This window comes from Podarcis pityusensis (assembly GCF_964106645.2).
Source record: "Podarcis pityusensis genome assembly, chromosome: 8".
Lineage (NCBI taxonomy): Eukaryota > Metazoa > Chordata > Lepidosauria > Squamata > Lacertidae > Podarcis > Podarcis pityusensis.
In genome coordinates this window covers 72,047,088-72,069,925 of record NC_138033.1, presented here as the reverse complement: position 1 = coordinate 72,069,925, position 22,838 = coordinate 72,047,088, and the positions used below count along the sequence as shown (strand labels likewise).

General features: G+C 47.3%; 1 protein-coding gene across 1 annotated transcript; it reads right to left on the bottom strand.

The window, feature by feature from the left end:
- Positions 1–10,451: 10,451 nt before the first annotated feature.
- Positions 10,452–22,383, bottom strand: UBE2J2 (ubiquitin conjugating enzyme E2 J2). The gene is made up of 7 exons (XM_081016277.1): positions 22,194–22,383; positions 16,926–17,056; positions 15,959–15,999; positions 14,782–14,884; positions 12,856–12,994; positions 12,620–12,700; positions 10,452–10,946 (listed from the first exon to the last, which is right to left on the bottom strand). The coding sequence occupies exons 2-7, from the start codon at positions 17,054–17,056 to the stop codon at positions 10,659–10,661; spliced, it is 783 nt and encodes a 260-aa protein (XP_080872403.1). The 5' UTR covers positions 22,194–22,383; the 3' UTR covers positions 10,452–10,658.
- Positions 22,384–22,838: the final 455 nt, after the last annotated feature.

Sequence of the window (22,838 nt, the reverse complement as noted above, 5' to 3'; positions counted from 1 at the left end):
CCTCCCTGCCTATTGATACCCTCACCGTACTCTTTTTGGCACCAGCTAAAGAACATCGTTGTTTGAAAAATTCTACCCAGATCTCTAGAATGCTGGTGCGTTTTTCGTTTATTGCTGGTCTTGATTTTTTGAACATATGATTGGTTTTTACCAATTATTTTATGCTATGTTTTTGTAAACCACTTTGGGTTGTGGTTGTTGTTTTTTAAAAAAGAATCAAGTGGTTTATGAATTTTATGAAATAAAATGCCCATGAAAATTCATCGTTTTTTTAGTTTAGGCCCATCTTCACATTTTTGCAAGGCATTTCCACTCATGCCATGCATTTTTTAAGGTTATTTTCACTAGGACAGCTGCATTGCAAAATTTGAGGAAGCGTGAACTTCAAGGGATAGTGATGTTTCAGTTTGCGCACACCGACTGGAAAGATGAGAATTGGGTTGTTTCTTGTAAAAATGGAAACAAAACTCAAGTTTCTTCTGCACACCTACCACCGATCAGCTATTGAGGAGTGAGAAAACTGGGGAGGAAGAATGGAGCAGATGGAATTCTAAAATGTGCCATTCCATGCTACAACAATTTGTTGCCATCCTCCCTTGCATATTGAAAAATTACTACGAGAATGGCATTCGCTCTCACCAAATCTCATCTGAAGCAGCTACAGCAGAGATAAGGAATCTATTGCAGGGGCCACATTACCTTCTGGACAACTTTTGCATTGCCGCATATGAGTGGTGGGTGGGGCCAGAGGAAAACATGGGCGGAGCAACAGATGCAAATTTTGCCTGTGTACAGTAGGCTGGTTTCTACACACATCTTTGCCCTCCATAGAAAGAAGCAAGAGACGCAATCAGAGTCCAAGGAAATGTTTCCAACCAGACAAAAGTACTCAAAGGGAGGGGGGGAGTGAAGCAGGGCTGTGGCTTGGGGGAGAGTTTTGAGGGCCATATAAAGAGGTATGAAGGGCCATGTTCCTCTGCAGTTTTAGAAGGTCAACACAACATTGTCTTTGGGTTGTTTCATTTTCTGCAATGCCTGCTTGCAGGAGGAGAATCTCTCGTCATAAAAGATATTTGCTAAAGGGACCCCCTTTCAAAGAAAGAGTTAAACACTGTACTTTTCAATCAAGACCTGAAAAGCAATGCAAGGAGGAGTGCCATGAGCAGGATTTATTTTGTAGGTCGTTGCGATCCAACTGTCCATACACCCTGCCCAGACTTGCGCCCTGGGGAACGTCACTTTTGCAGTGGTTTGACTTCACCCCTGGAAGCGCACTCCATTGTCTCTGGAGACAGACGGATGCCAACAACATTTTTTTCAAAGCAATGCAGTGGCTAAGCAGGAACTGGGAGGGAGAGGAGGAAGAATCAATGCAGGGCTTCCCAAACTTGGGTCTCCAGCTGTTGTTGGACTACAACTCCCATCATCCCTGACCACTGGTCTCCCCAGCTATGGATGATGGGAGTTGTAGTCCAACAACAACTGGAGACCCAAGTTTGGAAAACACTGGTCTATAGCGCCTTCCCGTTTTGAAGTTATTTTAGACACAAAAGATCTATTGATGTGTGAAACTGTTTCCAGATAAGCTGAAAGAATTGGGAAACTCTGTTCTAATGAATCAGGCCAAATCTAGTTCAGCATCCTGTGGCCAGCCACATGCCTCTGGGAAGCTCAAAAGCAGGAGCCAGGCACAAGAGCTCTCTCCCCTCCTGTGTCTTCCAGCAACTGGTATTCAGAAGCCTACAGATTTCAACACTAGGGGTAGTAGACCCCTGATCTACCCCATGCCTACTCTGACAGAAGAAGAAGAAGAAGAAGAAGAGTTTGGATTTGATATCCCGCTTTATCACTACCCTAAGGAGTCTCAAAGCGGCTAACAATCTCCTTTCCCTTCCTTCCCCACAACAAACACTCTGTGAGGTGAGTGGGGCTGAGAGACTTCAGAGAAGTGTGACTAGCCCATGGTCACCCAGCAGCTGCATGTGGAGGAGCAGGGAATTGAACCCGGTTCACCAGCTCTTAACCACTACACCACCCTGGCTCCCAGACAGGCAGCAACTCTCCAGGGGCTCCAGCAGAGGTTTTTCCCACCGCTCTTAACCACTACACCACCCTGGCTCCCAGACAGGCAGCAACTCTCCAGGGGCTCCAGCAGAGGTTTTTCCCATCACCTGATCCTTCTCACCTGAAGATGCCATGAACCTGGAGCAAGTATTTTGCCACCGAGTTATGCCTCCCCATGGTCCCCAAAGGGTGTGCAGACTAGTGCAGGGGTAGGCAACCTAAGGCCTGTGGGCTGGATGCGGCCCAATCGCCTTCTCAATCCGGCCTGCAGACTGTCCGGGAAGCAACATGATTTACATGAACAGAATGTGTCCTTTTATTTAAAATGCACCTCTGGGTTATTTGTGGGGCCTGCCTGGTGTTTTTACATGATTGGAATGTGTGCTTTTATTTAAAATGCATCTCTGGGGAATGGCGGAACAGCCCACGGCTGAAAAATGTTGCTGACCCCTGGACTAGTGGGACAAGATCAAACAGCGCATGCAAGAAGCATTATTATTTCCCCTCCTTCTCTACTTTCTCCGCTGGCCAGGTGAGACAAGAGAAATGGAGAACACTTCTGAATTGAGAATCCCTAGCAATTGGATGCAAGGTATAGGTAAATGGCTTGAGGGATCCATCACGCTCATTTAAACTTGGATAGTATCGCGGCGCCACCTCGTGGATTAAAAAGAGAGCGCACATACACACACGCTCATTGAGAAGAAGTCAACAGTGTCCGGCCAGATGTGTAGGAAGCTCACTAGTAGGATGTGAAGGGGACGGCCTACCTGTTTGCCCCAACCCCACATTCTAGTATCAAGAGGTAAACTGCTCCTGAGCAAGGAGGCTCCATTCAAAAGACTAATTAAACACACACATACACGCACACATGGGAATTGTCCTGCTATCTCAGGGTTGGACAGAAGGCAGAGCAGGATCTGCTGGGTGATTTACAGTAGAACAGGAAGTTCCCAGCTCTCAAATTATTTACAACAGGGCTCATCCAAGTAAGCTATACTTCTTGAGTAGGTCTACTGAAATTAATGGTAGATCTGTTGAAAATAACAGCTCAGCCTAGTCAACAGAACTCAGGACTTTATGGGCCTTGGATCTTGTCCAGCTAAGTCCTACTCAGAGTAGACCCATTGAAGTGAATGGGCCTAGGTTAGCCATGCTCATTGTTTTCAATGGGTCTTCTCCCAAGTAGGACTAGGACTGGATGCAGCCCTGAGGTTTGATCCTACAAGGCAGCATATCCGTTCTGGTTAATAGAGTGGTCCCCTAATGCCAAGATCACAGAATCGTAGAGTTGTAAGGGACCCCAAGGGTCATCTAGTCCAACCCCCTGCAATGCAGGAAACTCAACTAAAGCAACCATGGCAGATGGCCATCAAACTCTTGTGTAGGTTCGATCCCTTTACGGTACAGCTGCATATCCCTACATTGCAGGGGGTTGGATTAGATCAGTGATGGCCAAACTTGGCCCTCCAGCTGTTTCGGGACCACAATTCCCATCATCCCTGACAACTGGTCCTGTTAGCTAAGGATGATGGGAGTTGTAGTCCCAAAACAGCTGGAGGGCCAAGTTTGGCCATCGCTGGATTAGATGATCCTCAGGGACCCTTTCAGCTCTTACTATTCCATGATAATTGGGAACAGACACTCCTTGTACAGGGGCAGTCTACCTGTAAATCTCAGGTGCAAGGGAAAGAATAGCAATGGAAGGCTGTTGCTGGCTTTTGGGCAGGGGACATTCGCAGCCCTACCCTGAGATGCTGGGGATTTGAACTTGGGACCTTCTGCATGCAAAGCAGGGGCTCTACCACTATGGGCCCTTCCCTTAAGACACAGGAGGGGTCAGACCCTTAGTTCCATGTAGCCCAGTAGTCTAGATGTCAGGATTGTGGCCCTCAGAGACTCCAGGCGTCACCAGACTGCAACTCCCCTCACCCCTCTGGCCATTGGCTATGCTTGCTGAGGCTGATGGGAGTGGTAGTTCAGAGACATCTGGAACGCCAGAGGTTCTCTGCACGATCAGCGTGACTACGTTTTCCAAAAAAAAACAACAACTGTTTTTAATATTGTGTTTTCACGTTGCAAAAGGGTGAGGAATCAGCAGCAGCAGCAACATCCAGAATGTCAAAGGATTCCCACACCTGCTGCAACCTCTGAGCTCCATCCCTTTCTGGGGAAAAGGTTCTAGGCTCTTATCCAAGACATCTGCGGTCCAGGATTAAAAGACCTAGAGCCAAGTTCCGAACTCTGCGCCCTTCGTTTCATCCTCTCGCCACCCCAACTCTGGAAACCTTGCCTAAATAAATATTTACTCCACCCGGAACAGGGCCCAAGTGCTGTGGTCCAACGGCCCGGCGGATTCCAGGCTCAGAGGGACTCTGCTGCTGCCATTGGTTGAGAAGATATTTCCTCGATTTAAAAAAAACAAAACGGGAACAGTTTCAAATGAGAGGCTTACCATCTGGCCTGGAACATGTGGGCCGTAAGAGTTTCAGCTTCACAAAATACACACATGCTGAAGAATCTTGTCCTTTTGACGGCGATGCCTCAAAACCCACAAACACAAAATCTCAACATCCTTCCTGGGTAGGAATGGCAAGAGGGAGCAGAATGTGGCGGCATGGAATGCTCCCGCCAGCCATGCCCTCTTCAAGGCTATTCCATTCCATTCCCCCCCCCACTATTTTTCTCCCCACCCTTCCCTGCTCAGCATTCTGTGGCCACTGAGCATGCTCAGCTCTTTATTAGTTTGTTCTATGTTTGGTTCTACCCCCACAACCACCACCAAACTTTTTTGTGTACTTCAACAAACCTTAGGGATACCCCAAGCCTGCTGACACCCTCCCCCTCCACACAGGTGATGCCACTTTGGCTGTTTAAGGCTCTATGTTCAGAGAACGAGCCTGTTAATAGCATGCATATATCGCATTGGCCTGAATATAAACCTCACTTATATAAGCGACCTTACAATAATTGGCTTTTGCGATATTGCTGCTGAAACAGACATACGGTAAAACGGAACGGGTGTGAGCGCCTGTGGAATTTTAAGGGAGCGGCTTATATTCGGGCCAATACGGTATACAGTGGTACCTCGGGTCAAGTACTTAATTCGTTCTGGAGGTCCACTTTAGCTAATGGGGCCTCCCGCTGCTGCCGGAGCATGATTTCTGTTCTCATCCTGAAGCAACGTTCTTAACCCGAGGTACTGTTTCTGGGTTAGCAGAGTCTGTAACCTGAAGCGTATGTAACCTGAAATGTATGTAACCCGAGGTACCACTGTATATAACTATTTTTATCCATGGTGAGCCACCATGATGGTTGAGATTCAGTATCTCTCTTTCCAGAAACTGCAAGATGGTGAGAGTACCCTTGTCCTCAGGTCCTGTTCGCTTGTTTCCCTATGGGCTTCTGGTCAGCCACTGTGAGAACAGGATGCTGGACTGCATGAGCCGCTGGCCTGATCCAGCACGTTCTTATGTTCTTTAAATCCCACAGGCTCGGAAGGGAATTCCATTGCCTGAGAGCTTTCCTCAAGTCCCATCAGGTTGGATGTTGCTGGGAGGAGGATGCTGGGCCAGGGAGGCCTCTTGATCGGATCCAGGAGGGAAGTTTTTGCATTCCTAATGTTAAGACGTAGGCACGTCAGGGAAGGGGTGAGAAGAGGACAGAAACCCAGGGTTTGCACCACATCACTGTACCGTGGAAGTATGCGAGACCTTTCTAAATTTGTATCAACCGCATGAATTCATGGAATTTGGGACAGAGTCGCAAGGAGGGGTACGAAGAGGGCGGTGCCTCTGATTCCCTGCACAGAATGGGAACTCTGCCCAGACTTCAGCTTTGTGAGACCGACAGAGGCAGCACGGCCTAGCAGTTAACAAAGCAAGAGGCAAACAGGAACCCCCTTGGTTCCAGTTGTGCTTAGCTAAATGGCCTTGTCTGAAAAGCCATCTCCAGACCTCAGCACCTTCTCTGCAATGCAAGTGTGTGAACCACGACCTAACTTTAAAGGGCTGTTGTTAAATGCTGCAGGATTAGTTAGGAGGGAGAATCTCTCGTTTCAGTGACTCACTTTTCCAATCTTCAGTTCAAACAGCTGCGTTCTGATTCACTGATGGTTTTGGAAAGGAAGGATTCTGCCTTGAAAATGAACTGAATCAAACTCCCCCACTATCATGTGATAAAACTCGTGGGCATTCGAAAAGCGGAAAGCAGAAAGCAGCCTTAAACTGGGAACAGACCACTGCTCCATCTAGCCCAGTACGGCCTACACTGACTGGCAGCAGCTCTCCAGGGCTTTGGGCAGGGGACATTCCCAGCCGTACCTGGAGACTGAATCCTGGATCTTCTGCATGCAAAGCAATGCCCCACCAGTGAGCTAAGGCCGTTTGGTAAATGCAGAGCTCATGTAATCACAAGCTTACCTCTGGAAGGCTTCCTCCAAATTTGCTCTCCTAGCAACCGATGTTTCCTCTCGGGCACCTGGAGGGAAAAGCCATTTTGTTTGCTCAGGCTTTTAATGGGAGATAATTGTCCTGATTTCCAACAGGGACGCTCTTCTGCCGACGACTTAATTTGCCTGTTATTTTACTTTCCCTGTTTTGATTTGCTGGGGTGCCTCGGAGATCAATTTGAACAGAAAGGCTGGCTATAAATCTTCAGGGTAGGTTGTTTTGACGTTCTGAAGTGCTCTACCTGCACTGCCCTACATAAACCACATGCAATCTAAATAAAACACACACAAACTACTACTACAAAGGTGAGTTTGTGGCTGGTTCCCAATCTGCCCCCCCCCCTGGCCAAAAAGCTCAAGTTTCTAGATCTTGTTGTTGCAAGCTTCAGCTGGACATGAGTGGAAAGGATTTGCTGTAAGATTAAAAAATAAGGATACTGAACTGCCCCTACCCATCAGGGCTTCAGACCCTTCACAGCTCATGATCACAATGCAACAGGTGATGTTTAGTTTAGCTATGCACATCTGCTTGAATTTTGACACTCTAGAAAAGCCTTGGAATTCAGCTGCTGTTAACCTGCTGCTGTTTTTTTTTTAGGGCAGAATTTGCTGCTGGAATACAGAGTATATGGAGGAAAGGGAAGGATGTTCAGCCTAGGGGAGAGCTCTGGAGAAGGGTGAGCTTTGCTCTGTTGCAGATAACCAGCCTTGCATGCAAGTGAGACCAGGTTCGATCCTCAGCCCCTAGGCTTTCTTTTTAAAAAAAAACAAAGATAAAAAGCACACCACACAGTTCCTAACAGAGAAGACGGGAGCCTTTGTAGAAACAGATACATTTAAGATCTTCTCGTGCTGAGAGAGCAGATGAAAAGCATGTACAGGAGCCCGACTTGAAGAACGGTTATAAATAAAATTCAATCAAAAAAAGGAAGGGAAAAAAGGGGAGGGGGGAGAGAAGGAAAATAAACACAAAATCTCCAAAGTGTTTTTATAAATACAGATATTAAGTCATTCCTTACCGCACGTCATCTGCACCGCCCGCCCGCCCCCCGCCCCCACTACAAGATCTCCTTTCCAAAGATATGGATCTATCCAGTTAGCTTCAACTATTCCATACCTATTTGCAGATAAAATTGATCAAAGCACATATTTACTGATTATCTAAGCTACATGGCTCATGGGTTTAATGCTCTCCGCTTTTGCTACCCCACCCCCTGCAACTACTTTAAATCATCCAGCAGAACCAGGAATCAAGTTATTTGGTGGGTGGGTTTTTTAAAACCTACAAAAGGGGAATAAAAGCAGCCGCCTAGATTTTATTTTATTTTTTAAGAGGGGGAGAGAAAGGGGAAATATCACATTCTTAATACTCAGGAAGTCCCCCTTTATTCTGAGCCTGTGGCAAAGGTTTTTTTAAAAAAGGAATGAAGTGGGTTTTAGAAGTCTAAGAGCCTTTCAACCTCACCAATATTCCTTTGTTAAGTTGGAAATCGAGAAGCCTGTGACTTTATGAAGTGAGCCACGGCCGATTTGGAAAAGGCACTAGCATTCGCCTCTGGGCTGAGGCAAAAGGATTTGGGAAAGATTTGAGCGGGGGCCTCTCAAACCCAGCCATAAACCACATCTCAGCTATTAGGTGACATGCTCTTTTTCTTTGACACGGGAAAAGATTCTACAGTGGCAGAGCTAGGGGAACCTTTGGCCCTCCATATATTGCTGAACTCTACAACTCCCATCAGCCCCAACCAGCATGGGGTGATTGGGGTTGTACTTCAGCAACACCTGGCGGGACACAGGCCTCCCACATGTCTGCCACAGAGGAGGGCCCAGCAACTTTGGTCGCTTAACCATCGGGTCCCCAAGGCAGTCGGGCCGGCGGCTGCAAACACCAGGCCTCCGACCACATTTGCCAAGGCCTTGGGAGCCAATCGCACCGAGCGGGCAGTGCTAAAATGCAACGAGCAAGTAGAGTCACAACCCCCTACAAAATCTGGAGCTCAGTGCTGCTCCTAGCTGTCACATTATGGGTGGAAGATGCACATGTCTGAATTCTCTCTCACACACCCTCTGCCAGGTTGACACCTGTCCCATGCTAGGTTTTTCTACGTGCAGGATATCCTCAACATCCCTCCATGGGAGAACATCTACCAAAAGCCAACGCCATCTCAACCTGTAGCCTGAAAAAGTCCAAATCACGAGAAGGTTCTTCCAAGTTGGTTAAGAAACAGTGTCTCCGGCAAAGCCCAGAGGCCTCTGTGAGATTTGAAGCCAAGAGAGGGTCATCTCCTGACCCAGTGGCTGAAGCGTGCCCACCTTCCCCACACGCTCATTTGAGTGCTACTCTGATTTATAGTTCCCTATAAGGGTGAAGATTTGGGGTTCAAGCGAGACGAAGTTCCAAAAATCTGAGCAGAGGAGGAGCACCCCTCGATCTGCGTTTACAGGGCAAGTGAGTCACCACTGTTCCTCAACCCAAAGCAAAGCGAAAACCAGTCCTTTCAGGAAACCCACCTGTCGCCTGAGGGATCGCAACAAAGTCCTACTCTGAGCAGACCCACTGAAATGAATGGACCAAAAATCAGTTACGCCCGTTCATTTCAACTGGGTTGACTCTTCGAGTAGGGCCAACGCCGGAGGCAAATCCCCGTGACGTAGCTTGAGGGGGCTTTGCTCCCCACATGCTCGATGTCGACAGAAAGTCTTCCAAAATCTTCACTGCATTTTGGAGAGATGAATTCTAACTGAACAGCTACACCTGGTGGCCGATTGCGGGGGGGGGGGGGGGGGGGGGAGAAAAAGCAACCCCAAAACAACCCTAACATGATCGCAGACTTAAACTGCACTTTTTTAACACAGCTGTTTCAGGGAGGATTTTTTTTAAAAAAAGTAACAACTAAGAAAAACACCAACTGTAAAAGCCTCCATTAAAAATGAAAAAAGGACAGCAAACGACACCTGGAGACGGACTCTTCAGACTGCTCAATCGACAATTTTTTTCAGCTGTGACTGGCAATAGTAAGAGTTTGTGCAGGCCAGGAGTAAATAATAGAAAGAAACCTTGCACTATTGTGACAAGACCAAAAAAAATGTACGTGCACTTAAAATGCACATCCAGCTACCATGAGGGGCCTGGACTAGCCATGATTGTGTGGGATGGCAGGAGGCAAAAAGCAAACCAGCTACCTCTCTTGGCACAACGAGGCTCTCATGGAGACGGCAGAGCAAGCAGTGCCTTGCTCCCCCTCGTTTCACTATTGTAATCTTTACTTTTTAAAAGAAAAATAGCTTTTCGTGAAGAAAACATCTCTCACCCCAGATGCAGGACACAAGATGCTTCGTCAAGCATGTCCCCTTTTTAAAAAAATGATGAACGTCTTGGCCTAAGAGCAGACAGACACGCTCAACAGCTGAGCACCAGCACGTGAAGTGATGGCATTTGGGGCTGGGCATTTGGGAGAGAGGGTTAGGCAGCTCAACTATTCCTCTACCCTCCTCCATCTCCTCTGTGTCTCCTCTACAAACCACTTCACACAACAGGAAGTTCTAAGGTGTGACTGGCAGTCTACTGAGTCAAAAAAGACCAAAAGGCGGAAGGAGAGAATGCAGAGGTCAACTGGCAGATTTGGAGGGTCATGCAGCCTTCCCCCTCCCACCCTGGCGTGACATAGGGAACCCCCTGGTGTCTCCAAAATGTGCAAATCCAAGTGAATACTGAAAAAGAGCTGAAGAATTCCAGAACTGATTCTGAGGTAAGTAAAAACAACACAACAATGCCATTTTGCGGGGAGGGAGGGAGAGGTAGGCAGAAACCGTTTTTCCTCTTGGCTAGTCTATTTTTAAAAATCCCACTTCACCTGTTCCGAGACGCAACTCATTTCTTCTTCTCCTCTGCCCCAAACTGCATTTGCTACAAATTTTTAAAGGTGGGTTGTTTTCCCCCCCCTTCCCCCATCCCCAAAACTAAACCCATGAGCCAAACTTTAGTTTTTACCTGTACATCGCGGTATTTATCCCAGAGTCGGGAATAAGATACCTAGGGAGTCCCATACGCTTTTGTTTTGTTTTCCTGCCGCTACCACTAATTTTGGTCTTGGAACCGGGAGGGGTGTAGGTGGATGGGTTGGAGGGAGGAAAAACAGCGCCTTCACTCCTGCGCTATGCTCCTCAGGACGTACTTCACCGTGTAGGCGAAGGCCGCAAAGCCGACTATAACAAACAAGTTCGCCAAAGCTCCGCCCAGGAGTCCATGGTTCCGATTGGCCTGCTGCAGGCCAGGGTGGTTGTTGGCAGCAGCCAATGGGATGTGACCGTTGAGGAGGGGCAGCCCGTTCTGGACGTGGTGGGCTTCCCCGTCGGGGACGACGTCCGGGAGCGGGAGGGTCAGGGGCCGGCTGTGGAGATCTTCTCGCGCCTTTTGTTTCTGCTTGATTTCCTGGGACGGGGAAAAACAGGGAAGGGAGATCAGAGAGGGGCAACGTCTGTGCTGGCGCTGACAAACCGATTTGTTTATTGCAGATACCAGACACTTGCCGCCCAAAGGTCTACAAGCAACTTGCGTTAAAGAGAAACATGTGCACATACATAATATCACCGGGGGGGGGGGGGAGGCAGGGACCGTATTATACGTTAATATTTAGTGTAACAACTTACATAAAAACAAAAGCACCACATTAGGTCCGTAAACTGTAGCAAACAACATTTGCATTGTTGGCACCAGTCTGTCTCGAGAGACAGTGGAGTGCGCCTCTGGGGTGAAGTCAAACTGCTGTGTTAGCAGTGCTGAAGTGACCTCCTCGGGGTGCAAGCCTGGGCAGTATGCACTGTATGCAGGTCCTGGGCTGCCCAGACAACAAGACCTGCCTCTTGGCCTCACTGATGCAGTTCAAAGGAAAGCAGAGCAAACACCTCTGGCACCAGCTTGGCTGCAGTTGTTGTTGTTGCTGTTAATTGAATTTATATACTGTCCTATACTTGGGAGTCTCAGGAAGAAGAAAAGAGTTTGGATTTGATATCCCGCTTTATCACTACCCTAGGGAGTCTCAAAGCAGCTAACATTCTCCTTTCCCTTCCTCCCCCATAACAAACACTCTTTGAGGTGAGTGAGGCTGAGAGACTTCAAAGAAGTGTGACTGGCCCAAGGTCACCCAGCAGCTGCATGTGGAGGAGCGGAGACGCAAACCCGGTTCCCCAGATTACGAGTCTACCGCTCTTAACCACTACACCACACTGGTGTAGGATTCTTCACAGAATAAAATCAAGACATAAAACCACAAAATAAATAAAAACAAAAACCCAATAACCCCCTCCAAAAAAAATATTTTTTTTTAAAGGGCATAGGATGTAAATCAGATCAACCAAAGGCCAAGTTAAAAAAGAACGTTTTTGCCTGGCACCGAAAGGTGCATAATGAAGGTCCCAGGAGAACTTCACTGGAGAGAGCATTCCACAAATGGGGAGCCACTGCAGAGAAGGCCCGTACTCTCGAGGAGGCAGCACAGGGAGAAGGGCCTAAGAAGATGATCTCAGGGTCCAGGTAGGTTCATATGGAAAGAGGTACTGTGGTCCCGAGTTGCCGGAAGGAGGCGTACAGGGTGCCAGTCAGTGTAGACTATACCGAGCTAGATGGACCAAGGTACTGAGCCAGTGTAAGGCAGCTTCCTAGGTACCGCCCCCTTGCCTCTAGGTGCAATAAAATTGATGCCATCAAGGTCGCCCAGAAAGGCCGTCTTATACTGGTTTAGATGCATTGGTCAATTTAGCTTGCCTGACACTGAATGGCACCTTGGGCAACAAGTCAGTCAGTGCAGACATGCCAAACTAAGATGAACCAGGAGCTCAGTGGCAGAGCATCTGCAATGCACACAGAAGGTCCCGGGTTCAATCCCCAATGGCATTTCCAGCTAGGGCTGGTGAGGGGGGGATAGACTCCATCCTAAAATCCCAGTATAGACAATATTGAGCTGGATGGACCAATGGTCTGACTTGGTATAAGGCAACTTCCTGTGTTCTTGTGATACTAGAGGTAACCTACAGCCAACTGTGACTATTGCACCATGCACATTGATCCCGTTTTGCTAATACCAGTTTCCAAATGTTCAAGCTTACCTCCACCACGTCAGGGAATAATTCACAGAAGACTTTGTCTTTGACGTTAAATGCTAAACTCTGCGACGCAAGCTGCCTTTTCTGTTGAGAGACGGGGAACAAAAATTAAAGGTGGGCATCAGTTTGGAGCCGGCATTTTTGCAAATGAAACAACTGAACCTTGGAGGACCTCCGCAGCATTCAGTTATTTATTTTCCATAGGCAGCTAGCAGATCCTGCCCTGGGGGGTTACTTACTGTGAACTCTGACGTTTCTATACTGCCCAGAGTGGGACCTTTTTCAACCATAAAACTAAGAAGGCCTGTTAAGATGGTCGAGACCGACCACGCTGGGTTCCACGTGTCCGGGTGGAAGTCGGTAATCGAAAGACATAACCTGCAAGGGAAAAGGTCAGTACAAAATTAGATGAAACTCCACCAAAGAGCATCAGAACTACATTCTTACCAAACCGCCTCCCTCCCACCACAAAAACCCCACTCATTTAAACAAGAGAAAGAAAGCATGTTTTGCATCCCCGCAACCAAAGAATCATGTGAACTGTAGGTTGTTAAAGTTGCTGGGAATTGTAGTTCTATCAAGCGTAAACTACAGTTCCCAGGATTCTTGGGGGCGGGACACGGTTTAAATGTATGACACAAGGTATAGGAGACAACAAGGCACATAAACCTCAATATAGGTATCTGAGACAATAAGAACAGTCCTGATTAGGAAGCAAGTGTGAAACTGTAGCTCAGTCATTAGCACCCCAGTGCAGCGCTATCAATCCACTGGCTATTTCTGCCTCTTTCATATACAGCAGATCCTCCAAAAAGTACTTTCAAGGTTCCTCTCACCTTCTGCACATTATATTCTGGCAAGTGACATGTGGTTCTTTAACCAAGGTTGCATTAGGATATTAACAAAATATCTATTGACACTTATTTCAGATTTTGCAAAGACCTCCCTACACGAGAGAAAATTCTATCCATTCTCTTGCATCTTTATCTCTCTCTCTGTTTCCTTTTCCCTGTTTATGATGGTGTCCTTGAGCACCAATAACGTCAGCTAGCACTGAGGAGTTCTTTATAAACACTTTGTTTATCCCTCCAAAGAAACAGGTTTGCTGGCCTCTGCTGCAGATTAAGCCAAAATCTTCCCACAGGGTTGAGCAAATTCCCAAGCTCTTTATACAGCATGAGTTTTCTAGGAGGTGAAGTGTCTTAAAACGGGCTTGAGAGTGTGGAAGCTGGCCGCTCCCAGTCGGTTTCAGAAGGATTTGATAAAGGTTACTTTGTCTACTTGAGACAGCTTAAAATGTGACTAGAAAAGAGAGCTCACATGTGGTCCCATTGCCATCTTATCTGTTTCAATCTACTCTTGCCTCCGGCCCTGCCCATCACCGGCAAATGCACACACTCACACCCAGAGACTGCCTAGAAGGGAAAGCTATAACTCGCCCCCCCCCCCGACTGGATTACTGCAATGTGCTCTATGTGGGACTGCCCTTGAAGATGGCGCTGAAGCTCCAACTGGGCTAAAATGTAGTAGCCAGCTTCCTGGCTGTGGTTCCATTTAGATCACATATAATTCTTGAAGATGCAAAGCTTCAGCCTGGCCTCTGACACCTCAAATTGTTTGTGATTTGTTTTAAACTGTTCTTAAAGTTATATTTAAAATTGTTTGCAACCCACACTCTGGGAACTTAAGAGTGGAAGGAAGGAAATTAAATTAACAATACTCAGGTCCTTGGGCTCAAAAATATTCCTTGCATCTTGTTTAACAGCAGAGCATGTGCTTTCTATGCAGGAGGGCTCATTTGCCACATAAATAGATCCCAGGTTAACAAAGCTGAGAATCGCCAAGACTAGAGGAGTTTGGTCAGCCAGAGCAGACAATGTCTGGATACAGATAGGCCTAGAGATTGCCTCTGCAAAAGCTAGCTTCCTGTGCTGATGGGACAAAAGGGGGGGGACCCCTTGGCAAAGAGATCTGTGGACCAGCTTAGATCCAACATATCAGAGTGAGGTGAGGTGGGGGGAACAGTATTGAGGGCTGACTTTGCCCCCTCCGACCCCTCACCCAGCATTGGATTTTAGAATCCAGCTTTCTATAAGACACTGCTCGGCTTTGAAGTCATTGGCTGTAACGGTAAGGGCGGGCAGACATTAAAGGAAGCTACTTACCTTGTATTGCATTTAAATCTTCCATTCGGTGTTATCATATAAATACTAGGAGGTTTGAAAGGAAATTCTCTGGGGAAGATTAGTTTCCCGTGATAATAGCCACCTAAAGTGCCGGAAAGGAAATAAAAACAACCCGTATTCAATTAGCAGCAAAGGTGGGGAGGTCCAGGTTTGCTCAAAATCAGCCTGGCAGATGCACTGAACACCCGACGGCAATTCAAACACACACACCCTGCTACCACCACCCCCCCAAAAAAAACCTACAAATGGCTGTCAACGGCAATCAAACTGGTCACGTCAAATATGAAGCAGGCCTGAGGCCACCAAAAAGAGAGATACAGCTTTATGGGCTGTGGGAGCCTCTAAAAAACTTATCTAGCCAGGGTAGTAAGAAGCATCTGTAGGAAAAGGGAGAGATCGGACTGCAGGGGCTCTCTACCAGCTCTGATGAAAAGACAAGCACCTTTGGCCTCCTCCTCCCCAAATCTTCCCATTCCAGCCAAGTTAGCTCACTGCAAGAACTAAGGACGGATGCCCATGTTTGCTTTACCCCTCTCTTGTCCTTTCGTGTCATGTTTTTTAGGACTGCAGGTCAGAGGACAGGGAATGTCTTACTGGTATTCATAAGCCACTCTGGGAGCCTGGGGGGGGGGTTTGAAGTAAACAAGCCTACCTCAAAATGCTCTGACAACACCATCAATATGTGCTTTAGATCTGTGTCGTTGCTGGTGGTACTTGGTGACTTCCCCCTTCTATATCTAAACCATTTATATACAGTGGTACCTCGGGTTACATACTTAATTCGTTCCGGAGGTCCGTTCTTAACCTGAAACTGTTCTTAACCTGAAGCACCACTTTAGCTAATGGAGCCTCCTGCTGCCGCTGCACCGCCGCTGCACGATTTCTGTTCTCATCCTGAAGCAAAGTTCTTAACCTGAGGTACTATTTCTGGGTTAGCGGAGTCCGTAACCTGAAGAGTATGTAACCTGAAGCGTATGTAACCCGAGGTACCACTGTATATAAATGGTTTATAGAAGGGGGAAGTCACCAAGTACCACCAGCAACGACACAGATCTAAAGCACGTATTGCTGGTGTGGTTAGAGCATTTTAAGGCTTCTTTACTTCATAGTCTAGCTTTATTTTTATCTGGCGTTTCAAATGGTAGCTGCGATTTACCTTCGTACGGCGTCAATTCGGGTCCCCGTACAACATAGTGCCTAAGGGAGAAAGGGAGAGCTTTTATTGCACAGTTTCCAAGGAAGGGGGATAGGGAAGGGGGAGAGAGAAAAGGAAAGAAATAAGTTACATATTATGTCCCCACTTCAAAATCCAGGTTCGCTATAGGCAGCCCTGCAGGAACACTGTATAGTTTCGTGATGTGGGGTAGAAGAATCATCCCACGTCTAAAAACACTTACAAGTGGATGCGATTTCAGTTAAATTTGGGGCATCACAGAGCAATGTTGGTAATGATTCATTTGATAAAGAGAACGGATCCTAGGCTTGCAATTCATTTTCTCCAGTGTGGTTTAGTGGTCAAGAGTGCTGGGTTGAGGCCTGCGAGACCAGGCTTCAAACCCCCACTCGGCCAGGAAGTGTGGCTGACCTTCAGCCAGTGACTGCCTCATAGCATCCCCTACCTTACAGGGTCGTTGTGGAGATTAATGGGGAAGACCAGTTGTGCCACACTGAGCAATGTGGAAGAAAGGTGAGATATAAATGCAGTAAGTAGGTTCTGAGTGCAGGCAACAACTGTTTTAGGTGTTTCCAACTGACATGCAACCATGCATGTGTGCACTGTGCCAACCCCAGAAATGGCCAGAAAAGGGGGTGGAGCAGGGTTGCATGCGCTCCACTGCCATGTGCGGGGGTCAGGAATGCAATCCCTGGACAAGACGGTCATTGCCTGTAGATATACATGGAATGTCTCCCTTAAGGGTCAACAGGCTTCTGTGTTTGTCGGATGATCTCATCAAGCATGCTTTCACCATAAATAAAGAAGAGGGCTGTATCCAATGAAATCCTACGCAGTCTACCCAAGTTATCTGTGTCCATCCATTTCAATGGGTCTACTCCATGTAGGACCAACATTGATGACAACCCAAAAGGCTGTGACCCCTGCCCAGTTGGCCCCCATTCCTTACCATTCAAGGATATTTGACGGTAGAGGTTCAGCACATATATAAGGCACTGGGTCTTTTTTAATTCGCAGGTAGTCCTGTTTGAGTCTCTGGGTAGCTGTCGTGGGTGCTCGCTTATTACTATTGCTGCTCATCTGCCAATAAAGAGGGTGGGGGAAGGGGAAATACACTTATTTATTTATTTCAGCATTTTAAACTTCCCTTTCAGCCAAAGAGGCTTTCAGAGCAGCTTACAAAAATCATTACTAAAGACAAGTTTCCCTGCTCTCAGGACTCACAATCTAAAAAGGCACAGCACACGAGGAAAAGCGGGGGAGGGAGGAGGAAAAGGCAACGCTCAAGCGCAAGTTCTTTTAAGCTGCAGGAGTAGAGCTGGTGACAATGTCAAGACCAGGAAGGACAACACAGTTCCTGTCTCACCAAACTCATATATACACACACCCAAGTTGTTTGTGTTGCCAGGGCAGACGGCAGCCAATGGCAAGAAGATCAACAGCGCCAGGAAGAAGACTTTCTACCACATGCAATGCTTCTATTACCCACTGCCAAACCAGGAGCAACAGCTGCCAATCTAATGCTCTGGAACCCAGCAACTGCAGGAGACCAGAAAGCGGAAGGGCAGTGCCAAGCTAATCAGAACTTTGACCGATGTCCCTCAATTTTGCCCACCTTTCTGGCACCTGCAGAACATCAACCTTCACTAACAAGTCCCAGCTGCCTACAAGAGCCTTTGCAAAGGCCCTCAAAGGATTCACATTTCCCTTGTCTGTCTCCCAACAAGGGTCACCATACATACAGGGTGACCAGAGCAGTTTCTGTGTCAAAACCAGGCCTAAATCCCAATTTAAATGGATGTAGAAAATCATTTTCCTGCAGTAGCACCTCAGTCTGGTCCATGTAAACCCACTAAAGAACTTTGCCCAAGAAGAGGAGATTGGCAGCTGGGCAGTAGTTAGTTAGATTTTCTGAATCCAGGAAATTTCTTAAGGAGTTGTTTTCTCATTTTTTCAGTTAATTTGCCTTAACTTTACACTCTGGGTAGGGGAGCAGCTTCTGGACTCAGAGAAAGGAGTGGAGGGGTGGGGAGAAGAAGTTCAACATTTTCTTGTGCAATATTGGTTATCGAAGGTCAAACTGATAAAAGTTCCCTTTAAGCACACCACGCTCAAACAAAATATTCCAAAAAAGTTCTCAGGGTTTTGACTGTTTGATCCAGCAGCACAATGAACGTTAAGAAGCATAATGGGTGTTGGGGAGTTAGGAACAGCCTGGCTTGTCCCACAGAAGTTCAAGGACTATTTTTTTAGGAAGAGGAGGGGTGAATGGGCACACAATAAGCTTTCTGAGCTTTGTGAGAAGCCACCGACCAAAGTTTGGGTGGGGGGGAGGAGAAAGGTCTCTGTAGATCAGAGTCAAAACCTGCTTTATTCTGGAATAAAATTTATCAGGAGATTAAAGATTATTAAAACGCACATTCAAATTTCTCCTCAGTTATTCCCTTACTAAACGCATAGACAGGCATGATGAAAAGATGCAGCCAAAAGGAAATTCTGGCATGGATGTGGGCAGCAGCATCTCTATAGAACAGCAGTGGAAATCGTTTAAAAATCTGAGTTTATTCTTATGGCCTAAGAATCTCTGGAACCTAGTTACGGCAGAAAAACACACACATAAGTTATGGGCCCCAAAGGGACAGGAAGATCACTTCTGCTCAATATGGTGGGTTTTTATTTCAAATAGTTTAGTTTCAGATTTACAGGTACCTCCCCTCGCCATGCCGTCTTAATGAATATGGATTTCATGGTTCCAAATTGGGTGTTATTATTTAATATATTTAGGCTTTGTATGCCCTGCATTTAGTTGGATATACAGTGGTACCTCGGGTTAAGTACTTAATTCGTTCCAGAGGTCTGTTCTTAACCTGAAACTGTTCTTAACCTGAAGCACTTTAGCTAATGGGGCCTCCTGCTGCCGCCGTAGCACGATTTCTGTTCTCATCCTGAAGCAAAGTTCTTAACCTGAAGCACTATTTCTGGGTTAGCAGCGTCTGTAACCTGAAGCGTATGTAACCTGAGGTAGCACTGTATTACTGGATTTTTGTTACTGTTTACCTGTCTGTGTGGGTCCATAATAAACTGAAAACAAAAAACCCTAAATAGGTTAGCAGTTACTAGACGACTTAACTGTTGTTAATAAGGCTGCATGCCTGCCATTTCTCCCCAGCCCCACAAAAAAGAAACTTGGGAGTCGTAGTTTAATCCATCACACAGCTGCAATTCCGATCACCCTTAAACTACAGTTCCCAGGATTTTTCCAGGGGGCGTGCTTTAACATATGGTGTGTACATGGCCTAAGAATCAGCTATTCCAATTGATGGCTGCCCTTCCACATCCAGAAACTCTTCAAAGGCAACCTCTTAACCCCCACCCGTGCCAAAGATCCCAGACATTTGGCAGGACAGCTCTTTGTTCAATGGCAGTGCACCTCTGAAGACCACACGTTGAGGTCAAGGAGTGAGAGAACATTTTGGCCTTCGTTTCTTGCTTTGTGTGCATCCCAGAGTCATGTGGGCTGTACAGGCTGCTGGACTTTATGGGCCTTTGGTTTGATCGAGTTGGGCAGCTGATTTGCTGGGATTAAAACCTTCAGGTGCGGAGGAAGTGAGACCAAGTGGCAGAGTGACAAACAACACAGAAGGCTGCCGCGTTTAAGATTCAGTCATTTGAATGGCCACTCTGGAATGTGATGACTACACAGGCTGGTCTGATGTACCGAGGATGTTATTAGGAAAGGATCAAATATTTTGTTGGGAACTAGTGCCAAACACCAGCAATCATCCATGAGAGCCGAGGCCAGAACCTCCATGGTCAGAGGCAGTGTACCTCAGGGGCGGCATGTCCCATTTCACCGTTTGAGGTGAAATGGGAAGTGCCACCCTGCTCTGCTGCACCGCCCCCAGACCGCCCGCCATGCCACCTCTGCCACTGGCGCAGAAGCACCGCTGGCACAGGCGCCAATTTACGGCAAGCTACTGCAAGATTTTGGTGAGATCTCACTGGAAATTGGCTAGGTATTTATCTAAGTAGCTGCGAGAGAGTGGAACATCTCACTACACAACCAGAGCTGGAGGTTACCAGCTCTTTAAAGCTGGATGACCTACACCTAGCCCAATTCTCGTCTGAAAAATGTAACATTAATGCATAATACACTGAGAAGTGCACCCAGTCGCATGTTTAACTTATGGAACAGACTGCTGCAAGATGTGGCAACAACCATTGGCTTGGATTCCTTTAAAAGGGGATGAGACAAATTCAGGAGGATAAGGCTTTCAACGGCAACTAGTTGTGATTACTATATGCCACCTCCAGGATCAGAGGCAGAAGAATACATCTGAACAGCTGTCTGTGGTGAACAACATGGAGAAAAGGGCTTCGGATCCTGATTCTCAGAGGCAGCTGGTTGGCCACTGTGAGAAATTGGGTGCTGGACTGGATGGAAATTAGATCTTCTGAAGAAGTAATACAAAAGTTCTGATGGAAGTGGAGGAGTAGAGAGATACAGTAGTTTTGATGGGTTTTTAAAACGTTAGACAAAATCACCTAGATTTGTCAATGGCTACCAATCATGATTGCTATACAGAACCCCCCCCCCCAAAACATAGAAAGCTGCCTTACACCAGATCAGCTCACTGATCTGTCTAACTCAGTACAGTCTACACTGGCAGCAGCTCCTCAGGGTTCCAGATAAGGCCTTTGCCAGCACTACTTGAAGGCTCTAGAGGCTGAACAGGGGATCTTCTATATGTATCTCATTAGCTCTACTACTGAGCTATGCATGGCCCTTCCATTAAGCCAGAGAAAGCTGCCTTAGCTAAATGGCACAATGGCCTAGGGTAAGTACTCTGAGTAGCAACGGCTCTCAAAGAACCAGAAGCAGTCTACAGAAGATATCAATTACCAGTTCCTGAGGAGTAAACAACATGAAGAAAACGTTGCTCTCATGTCTTGTTTATTGGCTATCTAGGGGCATCTAGCTGAACACTGCCAGAAACAGAAAACTGAGCCGGGCAGAACTTTTGGTGTCTCTTCTGAGGTTCTTGGCCATGATACACAGGAACAGAGCAGAACATCTGTGTACAGAGATAGAAGATCTCTAAATATTGAGTTGTATCCAAGAGCAGGCCCATTAAAATCAATGGACCTAAGTTTGGAATGCCCATTAATTTCAACGGGTCAACTCCAACTAGGATTAGCACTGGACAGAAGCTGTAGCTGCTAGAGCTCATTCCACAGGGGAGGGCTGTTGCAAACATGCCCTGTTTGTTTATTAGGTTTTAACCCACTTTTTAAGCAAATCTCCTCACAAAGCAGCAAGCTTAACATACAGCTAACAATACAAAACAAGTGTTTAAAAGTTTTTAAAAGTATTACCAAAGATTAAGAGTTAGCTAGCACATTTTAAAAGTCCAACCCCAGAATCAAAAAATGCAACAGGTGGTTTAAAGTGCTGGTCCTGCTCTGTGCAGACTCACTGAAATTAATAGGCTTGATAAACATGGGTTGATTAACCAAATGGACCTACTCCAAGTAAATCTAGGTTATATACATAGCCCAATGGGTTACAGCAACCAAGTAAGATCTACTTAAGACGTGTCGAAATCAATGAATCTCTGGTCATTGGTGTCCATTGGTTTTTATGCACCTACTCTGAGAAGGACAAAAGCGACAATCTGTAATATAAGCAGAAACTTAACTGCAACGCACCTTGTCCCCAAGCCCTGTAGAAGAGTGAGGTTGTGGGCTCCCCACAGACCCCTGACCGGGGTCTGCTGCCAGTCAGTGCAGGCAATACTGAGCTACATGGGCCAAGGGTCGGACTCGGTGTAAACAGAGCTTCCCGTATCCCTATCTCGGGGGCCGAGCTCCTCCGAAAACCCCAGGTTCAATCCCCGGCGGCGTCTCCAGGTAAGGCCCTCCGAACCCCTGGAGAGCTGCTGCCAGCCAGTGCAGGCGGCAGTGGTTTCCAACGCGCCTTTCCCACTTCCTGCGGAGAGCCACCCCAAAGGGAGAGGGGGTTCGGAGGCTCCCCATAAGCGCCGGCCTAGAAAGGATGCGGGCCTTTTGGTCGGACACGGCCATTCGGCTTCCCAGGCCAGAAGCTGCACCCCATAATAACAAAAGAACCTTCTCCCCCCACAAACCCGCTCCTCCTTCCTTGGCCTGCCTGGCTCCTTCTTTCCTCCTCCCTCCACTCCTCCTTTCCTCGACTCACCTCTCCCTGCTGGGCTCAGGGCCCCCCTGCGCGGCCTCGGGGCGGGGGAAAGGGGGAAGGAGGGGAGCCGGAGCCGGAGTCGGCCTCTCAGCCTGGGCGTCTCGCTGGGTCCCTCAGGCGCTCTTCCCGCCGCCGCCACCGCCGCCGCGACCCTCCAAGATGGCTGCCCAAGGCAGGCGCCGAGTAAAGACCGGCTTCCCGTTTTTCCCCCACCTACTTCCGGTTCCTGCGGAGGATGAAAAGGAGAGGAGCACATCCAGGAGGCGACGCTCTGGGCCGCGGCCGGAGATGGGGGATTTGGAAGGGAAATGTACGATAGAGAAAGGTGTGGGTGTTTTCTTTGCGTCACTTCCTGTGCAGAACGGAACCGATGTCATCACCATTGTAACCCCTCGCAAGATTGTACAGGAGGGGATTGGCGGCTTCGCCAAGAGAGTTTACAGAAGGCCTATGGGCAATAGAGATAGTAAAGTGTAGAGTGACCTACGACTCCTTACATCCTTTTTTTAAATTTAGGATTCTCCATTTGATTTGAGATTTGTATGGTGGTTTTTATAGCAACAGAAGCAAAGGGAAAAAGAGGCTCACAGCGATAAAAACAATAGATTCTTTTTTTAAAAAATCAATATGGTAGTCTGATTGTAC